General features: G+C 33.4%; 1 protein-coding gene and 1 non-coding gene across 2 annotated transcripts; one reads left to right on the top strand and one right to left on the bottom strand.

Moving 5' to 3' along the window:
• Positions 1-5,128: 5,128 nt before the first annotated feature.
• Positions 5,129-18,601, bottom strand: LOC126971340 (golgin subfamily A member 4). The gene is made up of 8 exons (XM_050817590.1): positions 17,964-18,601; positions 16,984-17,056; positions 16,343-16,449; positions 15,278-15,376; positions 13,955-14,152; positions 12,432-12,515; positions 6,187-9,084; positions 5,129-5,338 (listed from the first exon to the last, which is right to left on the bottom strand). Exons 1-8 carry the CDS (start codon positions 18,045-18,047, stop codon positions 5,315-5,317), a joined length of 3,567 nt encoding a protein of 1,188 aa, XP_050673547.1. The 5' UTR covers positions 18,048-18,601; the 3' UTR covers positions 5,129-5,314.
• Trnat-ggu (transfer RNA threonine (anticodon GGU)) lies at positions 13,822-13,893 on the top strand. Its single transcript has one exon. It is a non-coding gene; the product is annotated as a tRNA-Thr (tRNA).
• Positions 18,602-19,654: the final 1,053 nt, after the last annotated feature.

Raw genomic sequence — 19,654 nt, 5'->3', positions numbered from 1 at the left:
GAGAATTTAAACACTCCCTTCAGTAGGTACTATCATACTATGTAGGCTTGTGAGGTGTGTAAGTACTAAGCAGTGTAAGTCCAAAGAGAATTTAACCACTACGTTTATGTAAGTCGTCAGCATAGCGAACGAAACTCTGAGAAAAAAGCGTGTATGAAACGTGCAGTCATTGTTAGATTTACAGATGCTACAATATTGTAAAAAACGGAGATAGTCGAAATCCACTATGTTTTATGCATGTGTTCGCTTTCAAATTTAGTCGGATTATAAACTTAAATAAAGCTTATTCCATTACACTTAAACTAAGTGCTTTTAAATCCTCACTATTAACTCAAGTGCAACTCTTCAATCAAATAGAGTATTTTACAATGGCTGTAATATACATAACAAATTAGTTTGTAATGTGCTTCATTCAATATAATATGAGTCATGTTTATATATAATATAAAATATTTCATATAAAGTACTAAAGATATAATTGTATAAGTAGAAATTATGGTATATTGTATGCATCAGATTTAGAGCTTGAACTCATTGTTTGTGTAATGATGCTTCGTTAACATGATGGTCGTCACAATTAGTAATTGTTTCCTACACATCCACAATGATTTATTAAGTATAACAGGTCGAATTGGCACCACAAGCAGAACCGTTCACGAGTTTACGCATGGACCAGCCATGGTTCCCCTCGCACACATTTGAGGGAAAGAGACGACCCGACACAAGACGCAAGCAATGCCATTCAGTGCATGAGTGCATACCAATGCATGATAACTAAAAATTACAAAATTAATGCTCTCAAAGCAAACCCACATAATATGATTCTATATAATGCAATTACAGTGGATTCTATATAAACCAAAGGAATATAATATTACATTCGGTTATACAATCTTAATATAAAGAATTATTAGGTGGACCAGGAGCATCTATTTTTAAACACTTCTTTATCCTCTATAGTTGACCCAGCAAACGTTTATTTGCTATATAAATTATTTTAATTCTTTCAATTTAACAGAAATTATGAAATCGGTGTAATAGATCCAGAGATTATCAATATTAGAAAGTATTTTATTTTTTGGTTAATATTTCAATGTTTTTAAGTTATTTTGCTATTCGGGACGGAGACAAATCCAATAAATTAAAAATCATGAAAATCTGTTCATCCGTTCTCCAGTTATAAGTGTTCGACCAAATATATTGTGTAATGTTTGTAAATTGGAACTAAGTATTTGTTATGATGATCTCACTAATAGGTATTATAGGATCGATAGGTACGAATGTGTAACTGTCTGTACCTACAACAAACAACATCAATCTAAACTTTAACGTAATAACCTTCGTAGAATTATAGATCGCAGAAATAATTATGCAGATATATTATAGATGCAGAATAATTCGCGCGTATTAGCTGTAATAGAGTATTCCGAAAGACTCGTTCTTAAAAAGAACATATTATTATTATTATTTTATATACCTACCGTAATATTAGCTCTTATCAGAGCTATTTAATAAAGCTGTATGATAAAGAACCATATAATAAAGCTAATAAATACAGATCACTAGTAGTCATCTCGTCATAGTACAAGCATCGTCACGTTCTCTCGAAGACCGCAGATATACTCACATTAGTCATATGCACCGCGTTACACAACCTCATAGCAAGGCCGAGGATACTCTACTAAAGCGCGTAAATTACTATTCATTCAATTTTAATCAATGAGCCACAGCAGTGAGTGATCAATGACACCCGTCGATCGAGCATCGACGCGAGTTTGCACAGCGCCCGCTGGCAGGCTCACTTCCGATAGCATTACTTTTAGAGCGAGATAGACCACATTATATTATTCTCAATTTTTATTGAATGAAACGCTTAACTATTGGTCAAAATGTAAGCTTTAGTATTTGTGTGTAATTTCTAAACTTGTAAATATTTTTTTAATTACAATTGTAGTTGGTTAACTAGTTTTAAGGATTTTGTATATATGTATATCGTGTAACTGAAATAAATTATATTCCTCACATTCTTGGTACTACTCGAGCAGTTGTTTTATCAATCTCCAAACACTCAGACACTAAAAATGTATATGACGCAAAATTTATTAAAAATTTGGTAGCTACTGCAATATACTCCTATAAACTATATTAAACGATTTATTTCGGTCAGCATTAATATGCAGAGTTTGCGAATTAGAAACGCGTGAGCAAGCCACGTATGCCTGCTATCTCTCTGCAATTTGTCATTTAAATTAAACTTTAAATGGGAACTGTACGTGTTTTAAATTAATAACTTTACCGCCCGCCGTCGTACGGCCACCTGCGCGCCCGTCACCAGACCACACCATAATATCGCGCACTTACTTATCTGCTATAAATATCAGTTTATGACATGATTATCTCAGAGGTACCACGCTCCAGACACTCATACGTATCTGTTATGTGTACGTGTCTACTCACGATTCTATAAGGTGTCCCGACAGCATCTCTTGTGGATACATCAAGGATTTGTGGTTATCACATAGGTTTTCCATGTAGATATGGAATATGCTTGGTTGGAACGGATTATAAATTAGCGCACCACACGGTCAGTTGCGATCACTGCCAGAGCTTCCACTAACTGCAACGCAACTGCATCATGACTAATTCAATTTAAACTAAATAAAAAAAAAAACGTGCACGGGCACGCTCTTTACGTTACTAAATTCCATATGTGTACTATGTTCCTCTATCGTAACAAAATTAAAATTTCTCAATGTTCACATTGCCGTGACAAACCACCAGAACATGCCAAAGTATGCGCGTCTATCAGTACTATTATCTATTATTTTCACAAAAATGAATTTCTTATAAATTCACCACTTAATTCAATTTATATGTAAGTACGTAATGAGGTTGGCGTTAAATTATTTTTCGCTATCACACGGCTTTGTAAACAGTAGCTATGAAACAATTTTTTGTTTTTAAAACTACCTTCAAAAATAATATCAAATAATCGGTACATTTAAGTCTTACCAAATTAAGTGAACTTGAATCATTTGTCCCACTCCTGATGACGAAGAAAGAGCTTCCGAATTGTTTTTAAAAGGTGTGATGTCACCACTGTTGACGTCACAATTGTCGACTTGTTGGTGATCACTGATAATTGGATCATCGAAAGAAAACTGCAAGAGTATTTTATCATCTTCGCATATTCCACAGGCAGCGTATGTTCCAGAGAGGTCCGTACCGTACGACAGCTTGAGCACAAATGCACGTGTTTTCGATTAATGCTTTTAACTAAAATAATTTTACATCACAATATAATGAAATTGGGATTTATGATTTAATTCTACAGTAAAATTATTTTATTATTCTTGTTTTTATAATAAGTGTGTTATTATTAGTTAGTATTGGCGCCGATATACATTAAATGTATTTTTGTAAATCCTGCGGACGTTTGTTCCTGTGAATAATAGGCGAATGGAGAAATATAGAGGGAATGTGTCAGTTAAACTCTCAAATTTGGATTTATTCAAATAAAATATTAATCCCAATTAAATGTATGATATGTTATTTAAAATAATTAAAACAGAGTTTGCTTCTATATTATTTACTTCTAAGACAGTCAAATCAGGTGGTCTCTTGTCACTTACTGATTGGGCAACAGGTGGCATTCATAGGAGCAGACAAAGGCTATATGAATAGAACACTATATAGATAGTGAGAGATCATTATAATATAATCATGATGAATCTTTTCTCGAGTATGTTAAAAAATACTCTAATTTATTTAAAAGTGGTTGTTCTATTGCCTATGCATATCAGACAAATAATTAAAAATGCACCGAATAAAATAAAGATGACTTGGAATGTGACTAACTGGGAATCTGGAAGAGTGAAAGACCGCAACATTTTTAGAAAGGCTTTACTAGGGGACCGTTCAACAACGGATGCAGGTGTTGAGCTAATCAACAATATTTTTGATGCCTGGGAGGGATGGCAGAATGCACTAGGCATATTCTGTGATTTATCTAAGGCTTTTGATTGTGTTCAACATTCTGAGCTGGACAGGAAGCTATACCTAGTGGTATGGTATGTGCTATGGCATAAAAAGAAGCGCTCGGTCTTCTGACTTCATATCTAAACAATAGAATTCAGAGGGTCGAAGTGAATGGCAGGAGATCTCCTGGGACTCCTCTCAGTATGGAGGTACCACAAGGGCCTATTCTTGGACCGTTCCTCTTCCTTATCTATATAAGTGATCTTCCTAATCTTATAGAGAAAAAACATAAGGTAGTATTGACGAAACTTCACTGATTTTCAAAGTGAAAAGAAACCAAGCTATGTATGACGAAGTGAACGATATTATATCTGACATCGTGTACTGGTTTAGCGCTAATAACCTATTGTTAAATAGCAAGAAAACTAAATATATTATTATTTCTATAGATAAGACTAAACGCAGTTGTAAAAAAGTACTATTTGATTGGTTAAAAGTTCTAAACTACAATGATACAGAAACACTTATAAATGTACTAAACTAAAAAACAATAATTTAAATTATAATATATAATAATATATATTATATATTAATAATATAATAAAACAATATAATATACCAAAATTAGCAATTTTCTTTTCTTACTTAGCACACACAAACACATACTTCCATACGCACACATACTTCCATACACACACATACACGCGAATTTCTTCTATTTTTATTTTGTACTATTATAGGGGAAGAGACTGGACAAAGCAAAATTCAAAGAAATTAACATCTTGACTGTTGCTTCTCAATATATTCTTGATACTGTTATATTAAAAATACCGCAATTTATTGAATAGCTCATATCCAAAAATATAAATTAAAAAGAAAATATGATAAAAGCTCAGTTACTACAAATCGTAATATATATTTTTGATTTGGTGATATTACGATTTATTTTGACAATGACATTTCTTTAGATCTCGAATTACATTACCGACTATACCAAGTTAGCGTTTTCTACAATCGCTTACTCCGAATCGTTGACGATTGTAGAAAGACAATCGATACAAAGCGTTTGTAACTTTGCTAGGCCAGCAGTAGTAGAGGGTTTCATATTTTTCTAACTCTATTGTAGAGTATCAAATCAAAATGCAAAACAAATAATGGACGTAATATCATTTTAATATTTGATAAAATGTATAAATTACAACTTATAAAATCTAATTAACATTAATAAATCTAGCAATATATTATATTTATAATAATTTGTATGATTTTTCTTATTTACATAGCATATTTCTTTAGCTCACTCATTCAAAGTTGCTTCGTTTTATTCATTTTCTTGTCAAAGAAGCCCAAGCTGACGAAGCTGAAAAATATTTTAGGTTAAAAGATTGTCAAGTATTCTGTACAAGTCTTGGTACACCATTCTATCTATTTACAAATAATAAAGCAATATCTTTTGATAGTCTCCGTCAAGAAAAATTTATATTATTTCATCATCATCATCATCCGGAAGACGTCCACTGATGGACAAAGGCGTCCCCCACAGATCTTCACGTCGATCGGTCCTGCGCTGCCCTCGTCCAACGCATTCCGACGAATTTGACCAGGTTGTTGGTCCATCTTGTAAGGGGCCTACCAACACTGGGTCTTCCGGTACGTGGTCGCCATTCGAGGTCTTTACTGCCCCAACGGTCATCTGTCCGTCGAACTTTATGCCCTGCCCACTGCCACTTCAGTTTCGCAATCATTTGGACTATGTCGGTAACTTTGGTTCTCCTATGGATCTCCTCATTTCTGATTAGATCTCGCAGGGTAGCTCCGAGCATAGCCCTCTTCATTGCCTTCTGAGCAACCATGAGCTTTCTCATAAGGCCCCATAGCGACAACGTCTGCGTATTGTAAGTCATCACACACTGGTTGAAAACCTTCGTCTTCAGACACTATCGTATTTGGGACGAAGAGATTTTACGGAGCTCCCCGAAGGCTGCCCATTCGAGTTGGATTCGAAGAGAGCCCTCTTTCGCGAAATTGGACCTACCTAACTGGTTTGTTTTGTCTAAGGTAGACATACTCATCAACAATTTCGAGAGTAAATTTCCCAATTGTTACTGTTATTAATTAAATTAAAATATATGAGATTAATCAATGCTGAAACTCAGACAATATACAGGATAGTTTTAGTATAAGTCTATAAGGTAGGTATTAACTTACCAAACCCTGTCGTTCTTTTTCCTTTTGTAAGACTTGTTCTGTTTGCTTATTATCAAACTTTACCACAGCTGATAAAACTTTAGCTAATGTCAGGGAATGTGTTCCAGCACCAGTGAGGTACTCGTATAGAATATTACGTAAATACTCTAGTTCTGTATTCTCCTCCAGAGAATGCAAATGCCGCAAACTGACTAGAGCTTCATCCAACTTACGCTGAAGTTTTTCATTGGATGTTTTTAATTTCTCACATTTTTCCTGATTGTGATCTACATTTTTGTTCAATGAATTGTTCATTTGTTCTAATTCAGTAATTCTACTTTCTAAATCTTGCTTTCTCTGCAATAACTTATCATATTTTTCATTCATATTTATAATTGGGGTATTGCTTGTTAATTGGATCGACTTCATAACTTTTGAAGGTTCGGTGTTTAGTTGAGACTGAATTTGATCTTTTAACTCCAAATTTTCTTCGATAAGCAACGAATTTTCGCGTAGGAGGTCATCTATTTTGTCTTTTCCAACTCTTATTTCTGTTTTTAAAATATCCATATCATTAATGAAATTATCAGATTTATCAGGTAAATTATCACTTGTTGCTATTATTTCTCGCAGTTTGTCATTTAAGTCACTGTTTTCTTTCGAAATCTTTGACAAATATATTTGCAAACCATCAATATCTGAACACAAACGTTTGTTGTCGCCTTTTAACTCATCACACTTGCAATTTTTTTCTGTCAATTTGTTATCATTTTTATCAGTTTGAGTTGTTTGTGATTGCAAAGATTTGTCTAATAAGAGCTTTAACGATTTTTTTTCAGTTATCAACTCTTCTTTCAACTTTTCTATTTCCGCTGCCAGGGTGCTTCTTTCAATTTCTAAATTATTATATTGATTGGATAGCTCGTTCCATTCCCTTTCTAGCTTCAGATTACTGTTTTTTATCTCTGTTGATGATTGCAATAAGTTATTGTAATCAGCTTTTGAACTTTTCAAATCATTCAGTATGTCCTTGATACTCTTATCCTGCACAATTGTTTTTTCTAATAACTGACGTTTTTCGTCCATTAAAATAGTCAGTTGTTCCAGATTGGAATTATTTTTACTTTGTATCATGTTCAATTCCTCTTTTAGATTATTTATGTTAGTTTCAGACAAACCCACAACCTCGAGTAATTTTTTATTATCCTCGGACAGCTTTTCACAGTTTTTATCCAAATTACCAATCCTTTGTTCTTGTTCGGCACTGATAAGGTTCTTCATTTCTAAAAGTTTTGAATAATCGGAGTCTTTTTCTTGTAAATTTACTTTTAACCTTTTATTTTCTTCTTCCAATAACTCCATATCTTTAATTAATTTATCATGCTTGAATTTCAGCTCACTGTTTGTGACATTCAGTGTATTATTTCTGTCATGAAATTCAGCTTTGGATGTCTCTAATTCCTCTTGAATTAAGCTGTTTTGCTTTATGATCGCTTCCCTGACTTTAGGCAACAATTCTGACAGAATTTGATCTCTCAACGATTTCGAATCTTTCGATGCAATATTAATCATTTTTCGAATTTCTGTTAATTTTAACTTACATTCATTAAAACAAGTATTCATTTCATTCATTTTACTTAATTTCTGTTGTAACGTATCGTTTTCAGTTTTAAGTAAATCCAGGGCAATATTTAGTTCTAAGTTCTGATTTTGTAATGTTTCATGATGGTATAATAATTTTTCGATCTCTGTTTGCAATTTAACAAGTTCCACACGTTCTTCTTGGATTTCTGATTCCAAATTATTACATTTAATTTTTAATTCAGCTGTTTCACCATCAGATTTATGTGCCTGAATTGATTCTATTTTTGCATTTAATTCCAAAAGCTGAGCCTCTAGGCTATTTATATGAGTACTTTTTTTAATATTTTCTTCTGTAAGCTGTGTATTACGACTTTCTAAATAAACATTTCGGTCAATCATTGCCAATTTTTCAGCAGTTTCTTGTTTTAACTGTAGTTCTAGGCATTTATATTCTTCATCTAACCTTCCTTTATTATTATCAAATGTTTTAATTTGTTCAAGGAGCACATTGTTGTCTAAACTAATTTCATGAATTTTTGTTCTCAGAGAATTAACTTCAGTTAAATCTTTCAACATAGCTGATCTTTCATTCTCCAGCTCTACAATTTTATTTTTAGATTCATTTATGATTTTATTTAATTCATTATGTTCTGTTTGACTGATAGAAACACTTTCTTTTAGAGACTTTATTTCGGCCTCTTTATCTTCTAATTCTTTATGAATGCTTAGCTTATTTTCAGCCAAAGATATTGCATATTCTTCTTCACGTTTCTTTAAATCTTCTATATTTTTTTGTAAACTTGATATTTCCTGTTCAGCTATTTTCAAACTAGATGCAGTAATAGCAATTTCTTTGTTCTTAGAAAATTCTAGAGCCTTGTTAGTATTTTCTAATACTTCATTTTTTTCCAGCAATTCTTTTATTAATTTTTTATCTTCAGAAACCCTTTCACATTCAGACTTTAATTTATCATTTTCTTTGGATACAGATTCTATTTCCAAGGCTAATTTTTGAATATCAGTCGATAATTGTGAATTTTTTTCTTTCGACAACTTTAGTGATTCTTTATATTTACTAAGGAGTTGTTCCAATTTTTCAATTTTGTTGTTTAAAACTACAGTTTCGGTAGCTGTAGGTGATTGTAGATTTTCCTCGGATTCATGTTCATCATTTAAAGTTATTAACTGTACTTGATTGTTAATATTCTCATTTGAATTTTGAAAATCCTTTTCGTGTATGTTTTTATTTTGTATGAGACTGATTTGTGTGGACAAAGCATCAATCTTCATAGATTTTTCATCTAATTCAACACGAAGTGCTTTTTCTAAATGAGCCTGTAATCAAATTTTATTTTAATATGCATTAATAGTGATTCTAATATAAAATTTAAATTAAAAAGAGATCTTTTTTCTTTGGTACCAATCACAACTTAACTAAACATAAACTACAACTATATATAATATATAAGTGATAATTAATATGTTATCTATCAATCTATTCATGAAACAAATGTAATGAGGATCAGTAAAGTTATAGCCAATTCTAGAGAACTGCTGCATGTTATTATTTATGACACAAGAGTAATATCAAATCAAATCAATCAAAATCAGTTTATTCACGTAGGTCACGGAAATGACTATGAATGTCATAAAAAATATTTTTCTTATTGAATCTACCGCTACTTCGTAAAGGGTTGAGCTATTGAGAAGAAGTAGCAAGAAACTCATTGCCACTCTTTTATATCAAGATTTACATTTAAGTACATCGATTTACAAATCATTTCAAATTACAATATAAAATGATGCAACAGACACACCCAAACGTCAAATAGTCGATGTCTTACACGAGTAAATCAAAAAAGTGAATGTAAATTAATACAAAAATATAATGAAATAAATATAATTTTGAATTATACAAATCCTACAGTCGATTACGAGAATATCAAGGAATAAACCTTAGATCATTTATACGTGATGAAAAACAAACCGTGATATTATACCACTCAGCGGTAACCTTTCTGCGTTCCTGTAAAGGAATTGTAGCAACATGCCCCTTTTTCGAAACAAACGTAGCGACTATTTTTTTTGACACGCTGATAACAGCCTGAACCTGCTCGTAAGTCACATGATGGTCATCTAATATAATAGCTAGCACAGCTGCGATGTTTTCCGGCGTGATCGCTGTTCGTGGTCGACCTGCAGAAGAAACAGTGCTGAGCGACACACGACCGCGCCGGAACTCAACATAATAAATCGAAACAAGACATTTATCTTGAGATAAGCCGCGACGAAAATTGTGATAAATAATGTCACGGAAATTTTCCCGCGTGTCAACTTTAAATCAACATAGTTTTTGTTTTTGGACTTTTTTTTTAATTGTATGAATGTCATTAAGATTCTATGAGGCCAGTTTTCAAATTCTAAAAAAGGTTTTATTGTAACTCAATCTGAAATTATACAAATCCTACGGTCGATTAAGAGGATATCAAGGAATAAACCTTAGATCATTTATACGTCTAGATATACTATAACAGCTGTGAAAACATCAAAAAAAAAATTGAATTTAGAACTAACCTCTATTTTGAGCAATTCACGCACACAAAGTATCATACAAATCACGAGTGTAAGACGTAGGTTGTCACGCAACTAAACTAATATACCTGGCCTGTTTACATCGATTGTCAAACAGCAAGAGACGTATAAATGATCAAAGGAATACATATTATGCCGTCCACAGGTGCGTGTGAAGCCACTGTTACGGAACCGAGCGCAGATGGCACGCTTACATCACGAAGCGACGACGCGGTCGGTTACTATATTTGGCAATTTATTGTTATAAGATAGTAATTCTTTTGATATTTAAGTATTTTCAAATTCAAATTTTTTTATTCAAAATAGGATGACATCACTTATTGAAAGTCAAAAAACTACCACCCATTCCAAAATGAATGCCTCAGACCTGAGAAGAATGGGCGCAACAAACTCAGCGGGCTTTTTTTTTCATCGAATAAATATGTTTACAAAGTAATATTGTACAATTAAACTTATTATTTAATAGCCTGAGGGCGGTCACTCCATTCCCAATCTGTGGTATCATTAAGAAAGTCATGTATGTTATAGTAACCTTTACCACACAAACGTTTTTAACAATTCTTTTGAAATATATAAAACGTACATAACATGAGTATAGTTGTATTTAAAGGTTATAGAATAATACATATAAAACTCTAAACATCTTTTATTCAGTAATTCCTAGTTACATTAAGTGGAGCAACCAACAACAATTAACCACACCCTATTATCTTTTTTATCTGACATCTGACACTTACGTATTACCACAATTATTATTTCTGAATCTATATAGTATTTTATTGTGGAAACTCTTATTGGTCAATGATTTATATTTTATTGTTGTTTTTTATATGTATTAAGTTGAACTGTTTGTTTCCCGAATAAAATAAATTAATAAAGTAAGGCTGGTTTTGTGCAAGCTATGTCAGATAACCTTCCATAATTTTGGAGGATAATCTGATGATTATAGTTATCTTGGTTCCTTTCATGCTATTTGATTGCTTAGGTAATCAATTTACTTTCAACAGCCCTGAAATCTGCGGTTGAAAATGGGGCACACTGAAATGATCGGGAATAGAATATTTCAGATTGAGTTACAATAAAACCTTTTTTAGAATTTGAAAACTGGCCTCTTAGAATCTTAATGACATTCATAGAATTAAAAAAAAAGTTCAAAAACAAAAACTATGTTGGTTTAAAGTTGACACGCGTGAACATTTCCGTGCCTTAATTTCTCACAATTTTTGTCGCGGCTTATCTCAAGATAAATGTCTTAGCGAACTTGTTTCGATTTAATATGTCGAAGCACCGAGTCAAACGACAATATACCGCTGGTATGCCGAGTTCCGACGCGGTCGTGTGTCGCTCAGCACTGTTTCTTCTGCAGGTCGACCAAGAACAGCGATTACGCCGGAAAACATCGCAGCTGTGCTAGCTATTATATTAGATGACCGTCACGTGATAAGTCACGTGCAGATTCAGGCTGCTATCAGCGTGTCAAAAAAAATTGTCGCTACGCTTGTTTCGAAAAAGGGGCACGTTGCTACAATTCCTTTACAGGAACGCAGAATGATTACCGCTGAGTGGTATATCACGGTTTGTTTTTCAGAAATGATAGCCGAACTCCGAAAAAATAACCGGAAATGTCCCATCATCTTACATCACGATAATGCGAGCTCGATGCGGCTCGGAAGACAAATGATTTTTGAGGCAGGAAAACATTGTGCTGATGGGCCATCCTCCGTACAGTCCTAACCTGAGCCCAAACGATTTCTTTACATTCCCTAGAATGAAAGATTTATTACGCGGTCAACGGTTTGAAGACCCCAAAGCAGCTGTGGAAGCGTACAAATCAGCCATTTTGTCAACATCAACTTCAGACTGGAATTACTATTTTAATGATTGGTTTGCACGAATGGAAAAGTGCATTGAGTTGAACGGAGAATACTTGGAAAAACAATAACATACAATTTAGCAGAAAAACCACATGCATGGTATAACATGCATGTGGTTTTTCTTAATCTTTTCAGTGTGCCCTTCGTATAGCCCATTTTCCGGTATTCTCCTTTATACAATTTATTATTTATAAATTTTCGAGATCATTTACTTACTTTTGCACTTTGCTCCAACGAGCATTGTTCTTTTAGTTCCGATATTCGTCTCAGTGCCTTATCTTGGGTTTCCACTAAAACATTCTGGAAGTATTATAAAAAATGTTACAATCGAAAGTCTCGTGAGCTGTCGACCTTATCGTAGTAAATAATCTGCTCTGTGGTATGCTTGGTGTAGTGTACTGACATCTAGTCTGAATTAAAAATGTGTTAACAATTATTTGTTACTGTACTGACATCGATAGTAACATTAACCATGTGGCATTAGGTGATACTTTTTTTATGACAGTAAGGGACAAGACGAACAGCTGATGGAAATTAATACGCCCTGCCCATAACAATGCAGTGCGGCTCGGGATTCTTGAAAAAAACCAATTATTCTGAGCGGCATTAAAATTTTGCTCGTCACGTTGAGACATAAGATGTCAATCTCATTTGCCCGGTAATTTCACTAGCTACGGCGCCTTTTAGACCGAAATACAGTAACCACCGTACCCACTACTGCTTCACGGCAGAAATAGGCGCCGTTATGGTACCCATAATCTAGTCATCCTGTGCAAAGGATGCCTCGCACTAGAAATAATGCAGTGCTAATTACTGAGCAACAGATATCTCACCAGTACCCAAACGCGAAACATTACCGAGTTAAATAGCTATATATGGTTTCACTTCAATCTATTTGCGTTTTCAAATTCATGGCAATATTATCCCCATTGCCAACTATCTGAATAACATTGTAATACGTCGCGTAGTCGAGAAAGTGTAAAAAAAAAACTAACAGTCGCATTTACAATATTAATTCAGTATATTATATGGACGCGCCACTTCTTTAAGAGCATTCTAAATTATGTTACTTGTATTTAAAAACAATTGGTGGATTCGCAGGGGGGGTAAGGGATGAGAGAGGGATAGGGAAGGTATCTTGGACTACGGAAGATTCTCGAATGTTTTGTTCGCATTTATTTAACTAGATGGCGCTACCATTATAATTTAATCGGCCCTGAACCGATTTAGAAAATTCTGTTACCAATAGAAAGCCGCAATATCTGTAAGTACAATCATATCCAATATATATACCAAGTATTATCTCACTATATTACCCCAAAAAATTTAAAGACATACTCGTGGAAGTCGGATTTGCAGTCGGAGAAATACATCACGAACGCTGCCTAAGCGATGAGAGATATATGATTGTTTTCTGTATATTAATGTGGCAGCATTGTAACACCAGCTAATATTGAAAATTAAAAAAAAATTAAAGTGTGGCATCTCAAGTCAATTTCATAATATGCAGTTATTGAGCAGGTTATCAACTGGTAGATCCTGTAGATGGAGCCAAAACCTGACAGTTGAACAAGACATACCAAGATTTACGAACGATACGTCACTCAAACGGTTGGCTCAGTGGAAGAGCGCTCGGACGGTATCCGAGAGGTCACGGGTTCGAGTCCCGCATCGTTCGTAAATTTTGGTTACAAACTTCATTTAAGAAACATGTACACAATTGTACAGTTTATACTCACTCTTGCTTTAGCGTTCTCTCTTTCCAGGAGTTTATAGTGTCGTGCTAAATCTGAATACTGATTCTTGTATCTGGTAAATTTTTCTCGAGTTCTTCTGTATGCTGCATACAACTGCTCCTTTGTCACTCTATCAAGATTAACTGAACCTCCGCTCAGGCTCCTGTCTTCAGCTTCACTAGCTGAGACATCCATGTCCGACTGAAAATGTATTATTACAACTTCATTGATATACTACAACACACCTATTATAAAAACGAGAATAATTCAGTTTAACTAATTTTAGTTAAAATTAGTTCATAATTTATCCTTTAATTACATTGTGATGTGAAATTATTGTAAAAACAACATGAATTGAAAACTCGTGCACGTGCACCGAGCCCCATAAATACGGCCGCATTTCAAAACACGTGCGCCGAGTCCTATTATTACAGCCGCACTTGGGTGAGTCGTGCTCGGGCCGTCGTACGGTACGGACCTCTCTGGGACGTCGTAACGCTGCCCGTTGAATAAACGAAATACCCTCAGATCTCCGACAGGTATTATTGATAGAAGTAATTGCACTCAGCCACATAATTTCTTCGATAAAGTTAGAGGTTCTTTTATAAATTTGAAAAGCACACACACACATATATACAGGGTGTCCCAAAGTTATGGGACATGAAGGGAAAGTACCTTAAATATCGAAGATTGGCTATTTTACTGAAAGAAGACTTTGTTATTTTTAAAAGTTAGTAATTCTGCATTCAAAGATTTTCTAAAAATTATTTGCCTCGTCTGGGAATCGAACCGACTTAAATGTAAAAAAAAGACACAAAGATATATATATACACAGTACACTTTTTGACCTTTCGGTTCATATTGGTAACAATAGAATGTCAATTAGTTGCCTACAGGACAGGCTATGCCTAGTGCAGGGACCAAATACTATGTAATATTATGCAGTCAAGTTTCTGTATATGTATAATAAATAAATAAATTTGAAATGTTTTATTTTTGTTAAAAAACCTATTGATTTAGTCGAAAGCCCATGTGGTACAATTCATATCTTTTCCCATCGATCTACATTTATGTGACATTCTATCTAGAATGTGAACATGTCGAAAAGAATAGCGGCGAACTGTTCACATCTATTTTCAGCAACGCACGCACACTCACACAAAGTGACATACAGATCGCGAGTGTATGTCTTATGTCATCTTGTCATGAATACTAAAGTAATAAACATGAGCTGTTGTGATGCGTTGTCTAACAGCAAGAGGCTCTATCTAGTCTAGTGTAGACACATAAAAATTTCTAAGATAAGCACAGTTAAAATATACTCACTTGTAAATGGTACATAGATGGGCTCTCGTAGTTCGGAAACCGGAATGAAATATCACTTGCAAATGAACTGTTTGAAAGTCTTCTTTGCCTTTGCTTGTCCTGAAAGTACAAATCATCAATCATTACTGTAAACCCTTGTAACTTAACACCGACCAAATACATATTCAAGCTTGGTGGTCTACCTAAAACCGACATTGGCTGATGATTCCTGTTGTTCCTTTTTTTTTAGACAAAGCCTCAGGGATTTCAATACAACAAATGATGTAAAAGCCTTATTTATTCTGTTGTCTCTGACTATCAATGCAGTAAGACATCAACACTGGTAGGGTAGTGTAGGTGTGAATGAACAACACTGATTTATCCTTCATATTTATAATATTATTAATTTAATTTAAAGCACAAAATAAAATAAAAGATACAACATTTTTTTGGTCTGTTCAACTTATTTAAGGGAATTCAAATAATATTACCCATTTAAATTATGGTGCATCTTCTACAGTAGGAAGAATAGAAAAGAATTGAATTCAAATTCAAATATTTTTATTCAAAATAGGATTTGACATCACTTATTGAAAGTCAAAAAGACTGACTCAGACCTGAGAGGAATGGGCGCAACAAACTCAGCGGGCATTTTTTTCATCAAAAAATATGTTTACAAAGTAATATAGTACAATTAAACTTATTATTTAATAGCTTGAGGGTGGTCGCTCCATTCCCAATGTGTGGAATCACAAAGATAGTCATTTATGTTATAGTAACCTTTACCACACAAATGTTTTCTAACAATTCATTTGAATATCATAATAATTTTGCAGATTTTAGCTTTTAAATAATTGCAGCTTAAATTACCTATATACATACTACTCAACAGTTCATTGGTGCAATTGTGTTTGTTAATTAAGTTTAGGGCACATGCGATACAGGTTAACATAGTGCAGTGGTCCATTGTAAGCCTTTGTATGATTCTTTTTCCTTTTTGTATTGTATTCTATTACATACTCAGTAATAATTGTATTAAAAATAGATTTTTAATTTTTTATTGATGTGATTAATTACAGTACATACCTCATAGTCTACTGTGTCTACTAAATCTGAAGTACTTTCACCAAAGGCAATATTTGTGGTCATATTATTCTTTTGAGGAACAACAGGTGCATTTGATTTTGCTGTATCTGAAATATTAATAATTTGTATAATATGTATTACTTAGGACTAAACAGCTCAATGTCTAATGTGTACCTATTTTGTATGGAAACTTACTAGTTTCAAGCTCTTTTGTTTCCAGTACGAGTTGGGTTTCACATACAACCTTATATGGGTTAGTGTAGGTTTGCTTATGATGCTCTCATTTAACTGTAAGAGTGTCAAATAAATGTACCTACACATGAATCCGTATATCGAAAACACACTGGTACAGGGCAGGTTCGTGCAGGTGCATTCTATATGAGACAAGTTTTATCCTTTGCACAATATCAACACTCTTGTAAACAGAAGATACTGTTTAAATGTGGAGATGCTACCTCGTTAGAAGGACAATATGACATGGATATCTTACAAGAAATTGAACAACCCAAAAAGCCTGCAACAATTCCGTGTTTACTCTGATGTTGTAACAGAGTGTGGTGGTGATCCTTTACCACAAGGTGACCGTTGTTTCTTCCTATTCTATAACAAAGCAAAGTAGCAATAATTAATGTTATACTAACCATTATCACCAATCGAAAATAAATCGCTATTCGTTATATCTGATACACTACTGGAGGCAGAAGTGACAGCAGCCTGGAAAAGTATAATATTGTGTTATAACATAAATTTATTATTGTGTTTAGGTCTGAAAAGACTTAATTTCTTATGTCTCACGCTGATGAGCGCAATTGTAGTGCCACTCAGGATTTTTGAGTTTATCAAAAATCCTGATAGGCACTGTATTGTAATGGGCAGGGCATATCAATTACCATCAGCTGAATGCCCTGCTTGTCTCATCCCTTGTTGTTATAAAAAAATATATAATTTAAATATGTCTATTTAACACATACCACCTGTATGAATTAATTGTGCACTTTAAGCTGTGATTTATTGAGTGGCAACTCAATAATACAAAAAGAATACAATTAATAATTATGTAAGTGTACAGATAACTTATAGGGTGATACATTGTTAGGTTAGATTTGTAATCATAATAAATATTTATGTTCCATGAATTTTGTTGGGTATTTTACTAGAATGCTTCCCATCAATGGGTACATTTATGCAAAACTCAGCAAGCCTATGATGTAATGTCAACACATGCTTGCATTACACCTTGCTTGACCGATGATTCCAACTCGGTCCTTGACAGGCAAATACAGTAAAGTGCTAAGTGTCTGCCAAAATGAGAATGGAGAATCTCAAACCTAAAGCTCATAGATACAAAGTAAAGCTGACTGTCATACAACAAGAAGCAATAGCTCTCTGTGGATATCAATATATATATGAAAAAAATAACTGTACATCTGCACAGGCCTCCCCTTTGCATACTTATTGGGCCCAACTAGTGGCCTAACCTTGTGAACAAAACCAATAGATAAAAATGAATATAAAATTATTTCACCAGTAATTATTGCCCTATAGTTTATGAGCGATATTAACATATTTGAAAAAATATCACAAAATTTCATATCATTACATATGCAGGAGTACAAATTACCTGTGCTGCTTGAGCAAACTGTTGAATTCTTTGAGGTGATGATTTGACTTCTTCAGCAAGTTTATCTTTAAATTTTTTGAACATTTTATTGAATGGACTTCCCACTGCTAAATGACTAAGTTTTTTTCTATAAAAAGATACTAATTATCTATCAATTTTAAATATAGATTAATCAATGTATTTATATTCTAATATCAATTGAAATGTCATTTAGTATGTCAGAGATGTGTGATGATGATGACCCTTCTCATACGAATACGATTTCTGCAGTTTACAAATACGTAATGTTTTTGGTGCACAAATAAAACAGGATCCTTTAATTACAATTTTAACAATGATTACGCTCCGGTCATCACTGAAAACTGATCACAACTCCCGATGAACTAATTATCTTCTTAAATACATTTTACGTGAACTTATGATTGTCTGTAATCAATTTTATGTAGTATTGAATAAAAACGTTGTATTATTACTATTCAGAAATCAGATATCATTTTCACAATAATTATAGTCAGTCAATAACTGTATTCTCTGTATGGAACCATTTATTCATTTCACATTATTTAAGTGATCAAATCATCAATGATCAAAGAATTTCTGAATTCAATTAATATTTACTCTACAATAGTGATTTCATTTTGCAGTCATATTTTAATTGAAGTATCTGTCAAGTGTCAGCTGACTATACAGATTTTTTTTTTGATTTTTTTCGTCCAATATTAGGTCAGACTACACAGAACACTTTTACTATAACGAGGCTGACTATCTGTCACCGAAGAGAATTTAAACACTACGTTTATCTGTCACTATCTCAGAATCTTTTTTAAATCTTAATTAGTGGTGTGGATGGATTAGTTCAACTTAGAATAAAATAAAATATAATTACCTACCTACTTAAATAATAATATGGATAATATTAGTCATACTCCAACATCAGAAATTTTTGATTGTTCTACTGTTACCTCTTTTATAAATCAAGTACCCTTCAATCAAATTAATTTATTTTGTCTACATGTTAACATTCGGTCTATGAAAAAACATTTCCCTAAACTGTTACTATTAATATACTCATGTCAAATTCCTATCAAATCCAAATTCAAATATTTTTATCCAAAATAGGATGTGAAATCACTTATTGAAAGTCAAAAAACTACCACCCATTCCAAAATGAATGCCTCAGGCCTGAGAAGAATGGGCGCAACAAACTCAGCGGGCTTTTTTTTTCATCAAAAATATGTTTTACAATTAAAGTAACATTTACAAAGTAACATTGTACAATTAAACTTATTATTTAATAGCCTGAGGGCGGTCGCTCCATTCCCAATCTGTGGTATCATTAAGAAAGTTATTTATGTTATAGTAACCTTTACCACACAAACGTTTTTTAACAATTCTTTTGAATAACGTAATACTTTTGTTTTGAACATTTTCTGGGATCTTGTTGTAAAAGCATATACATCGCCCCACAAAAGACTTACTAACTCGACTTAGCCGAGTAGTAGGCATCATCAGTTTATGTCTGTTCCTGGTGTTAACATTATGGTTATGACAGTTTCTGGCAAATTCACTTATGTGCCATGAACATACATTACATTATCAAGAATATATTGAGAAGCAACAGTCAAGATGTTAATTTCTTTGAATTTTGCTCTCAATGATTCTCTAGGACCTAGGTTATAAATAGCGCGAAT

The sequence above is a fragment of the Leptidea sinapis genome, chromosome 23 (genome assembly GCF_905404315.1).
Source record: "Leptidea sinapis chromosome 23, ilLepSina1.1, whole genome shotgun sequence".
NCBI classification, from domain to species: Eukaryota; Metazoa; Arthropoda; class Insecta; order Lepidoptera; family Pieridae; genus Leptidea; species Leptidea sinapis.
This window is presented reverse-complemented; position numbering and strand designations above follow the sequence as displayed.

Excerpts from the sequence above, each read along its gene's own strand:
- LOC126971340 (XM_050817590.1), bottom strand. The coding sequence starts at position 18,047 with ATGTTCAAAAAATTTAAAGATAAACTTGCTGAAGAAGTCAAATCATCA. Across the intron at positions 14,153-15,277 it reads CATCTATGTACCATTTACAA|TCGGACATGGATGTCTCAGC; the intron begins GTGAGTATATTT and ends ATACATTTTCAG. Across the intron at positions 5,339-6,186 it reads AAAAAGAACGACAGGGTTTG|CTTCGTCAGCTTGGGCTTCT; the intron begins GTAAGTTAATAC and ends AATATTTTTCAG.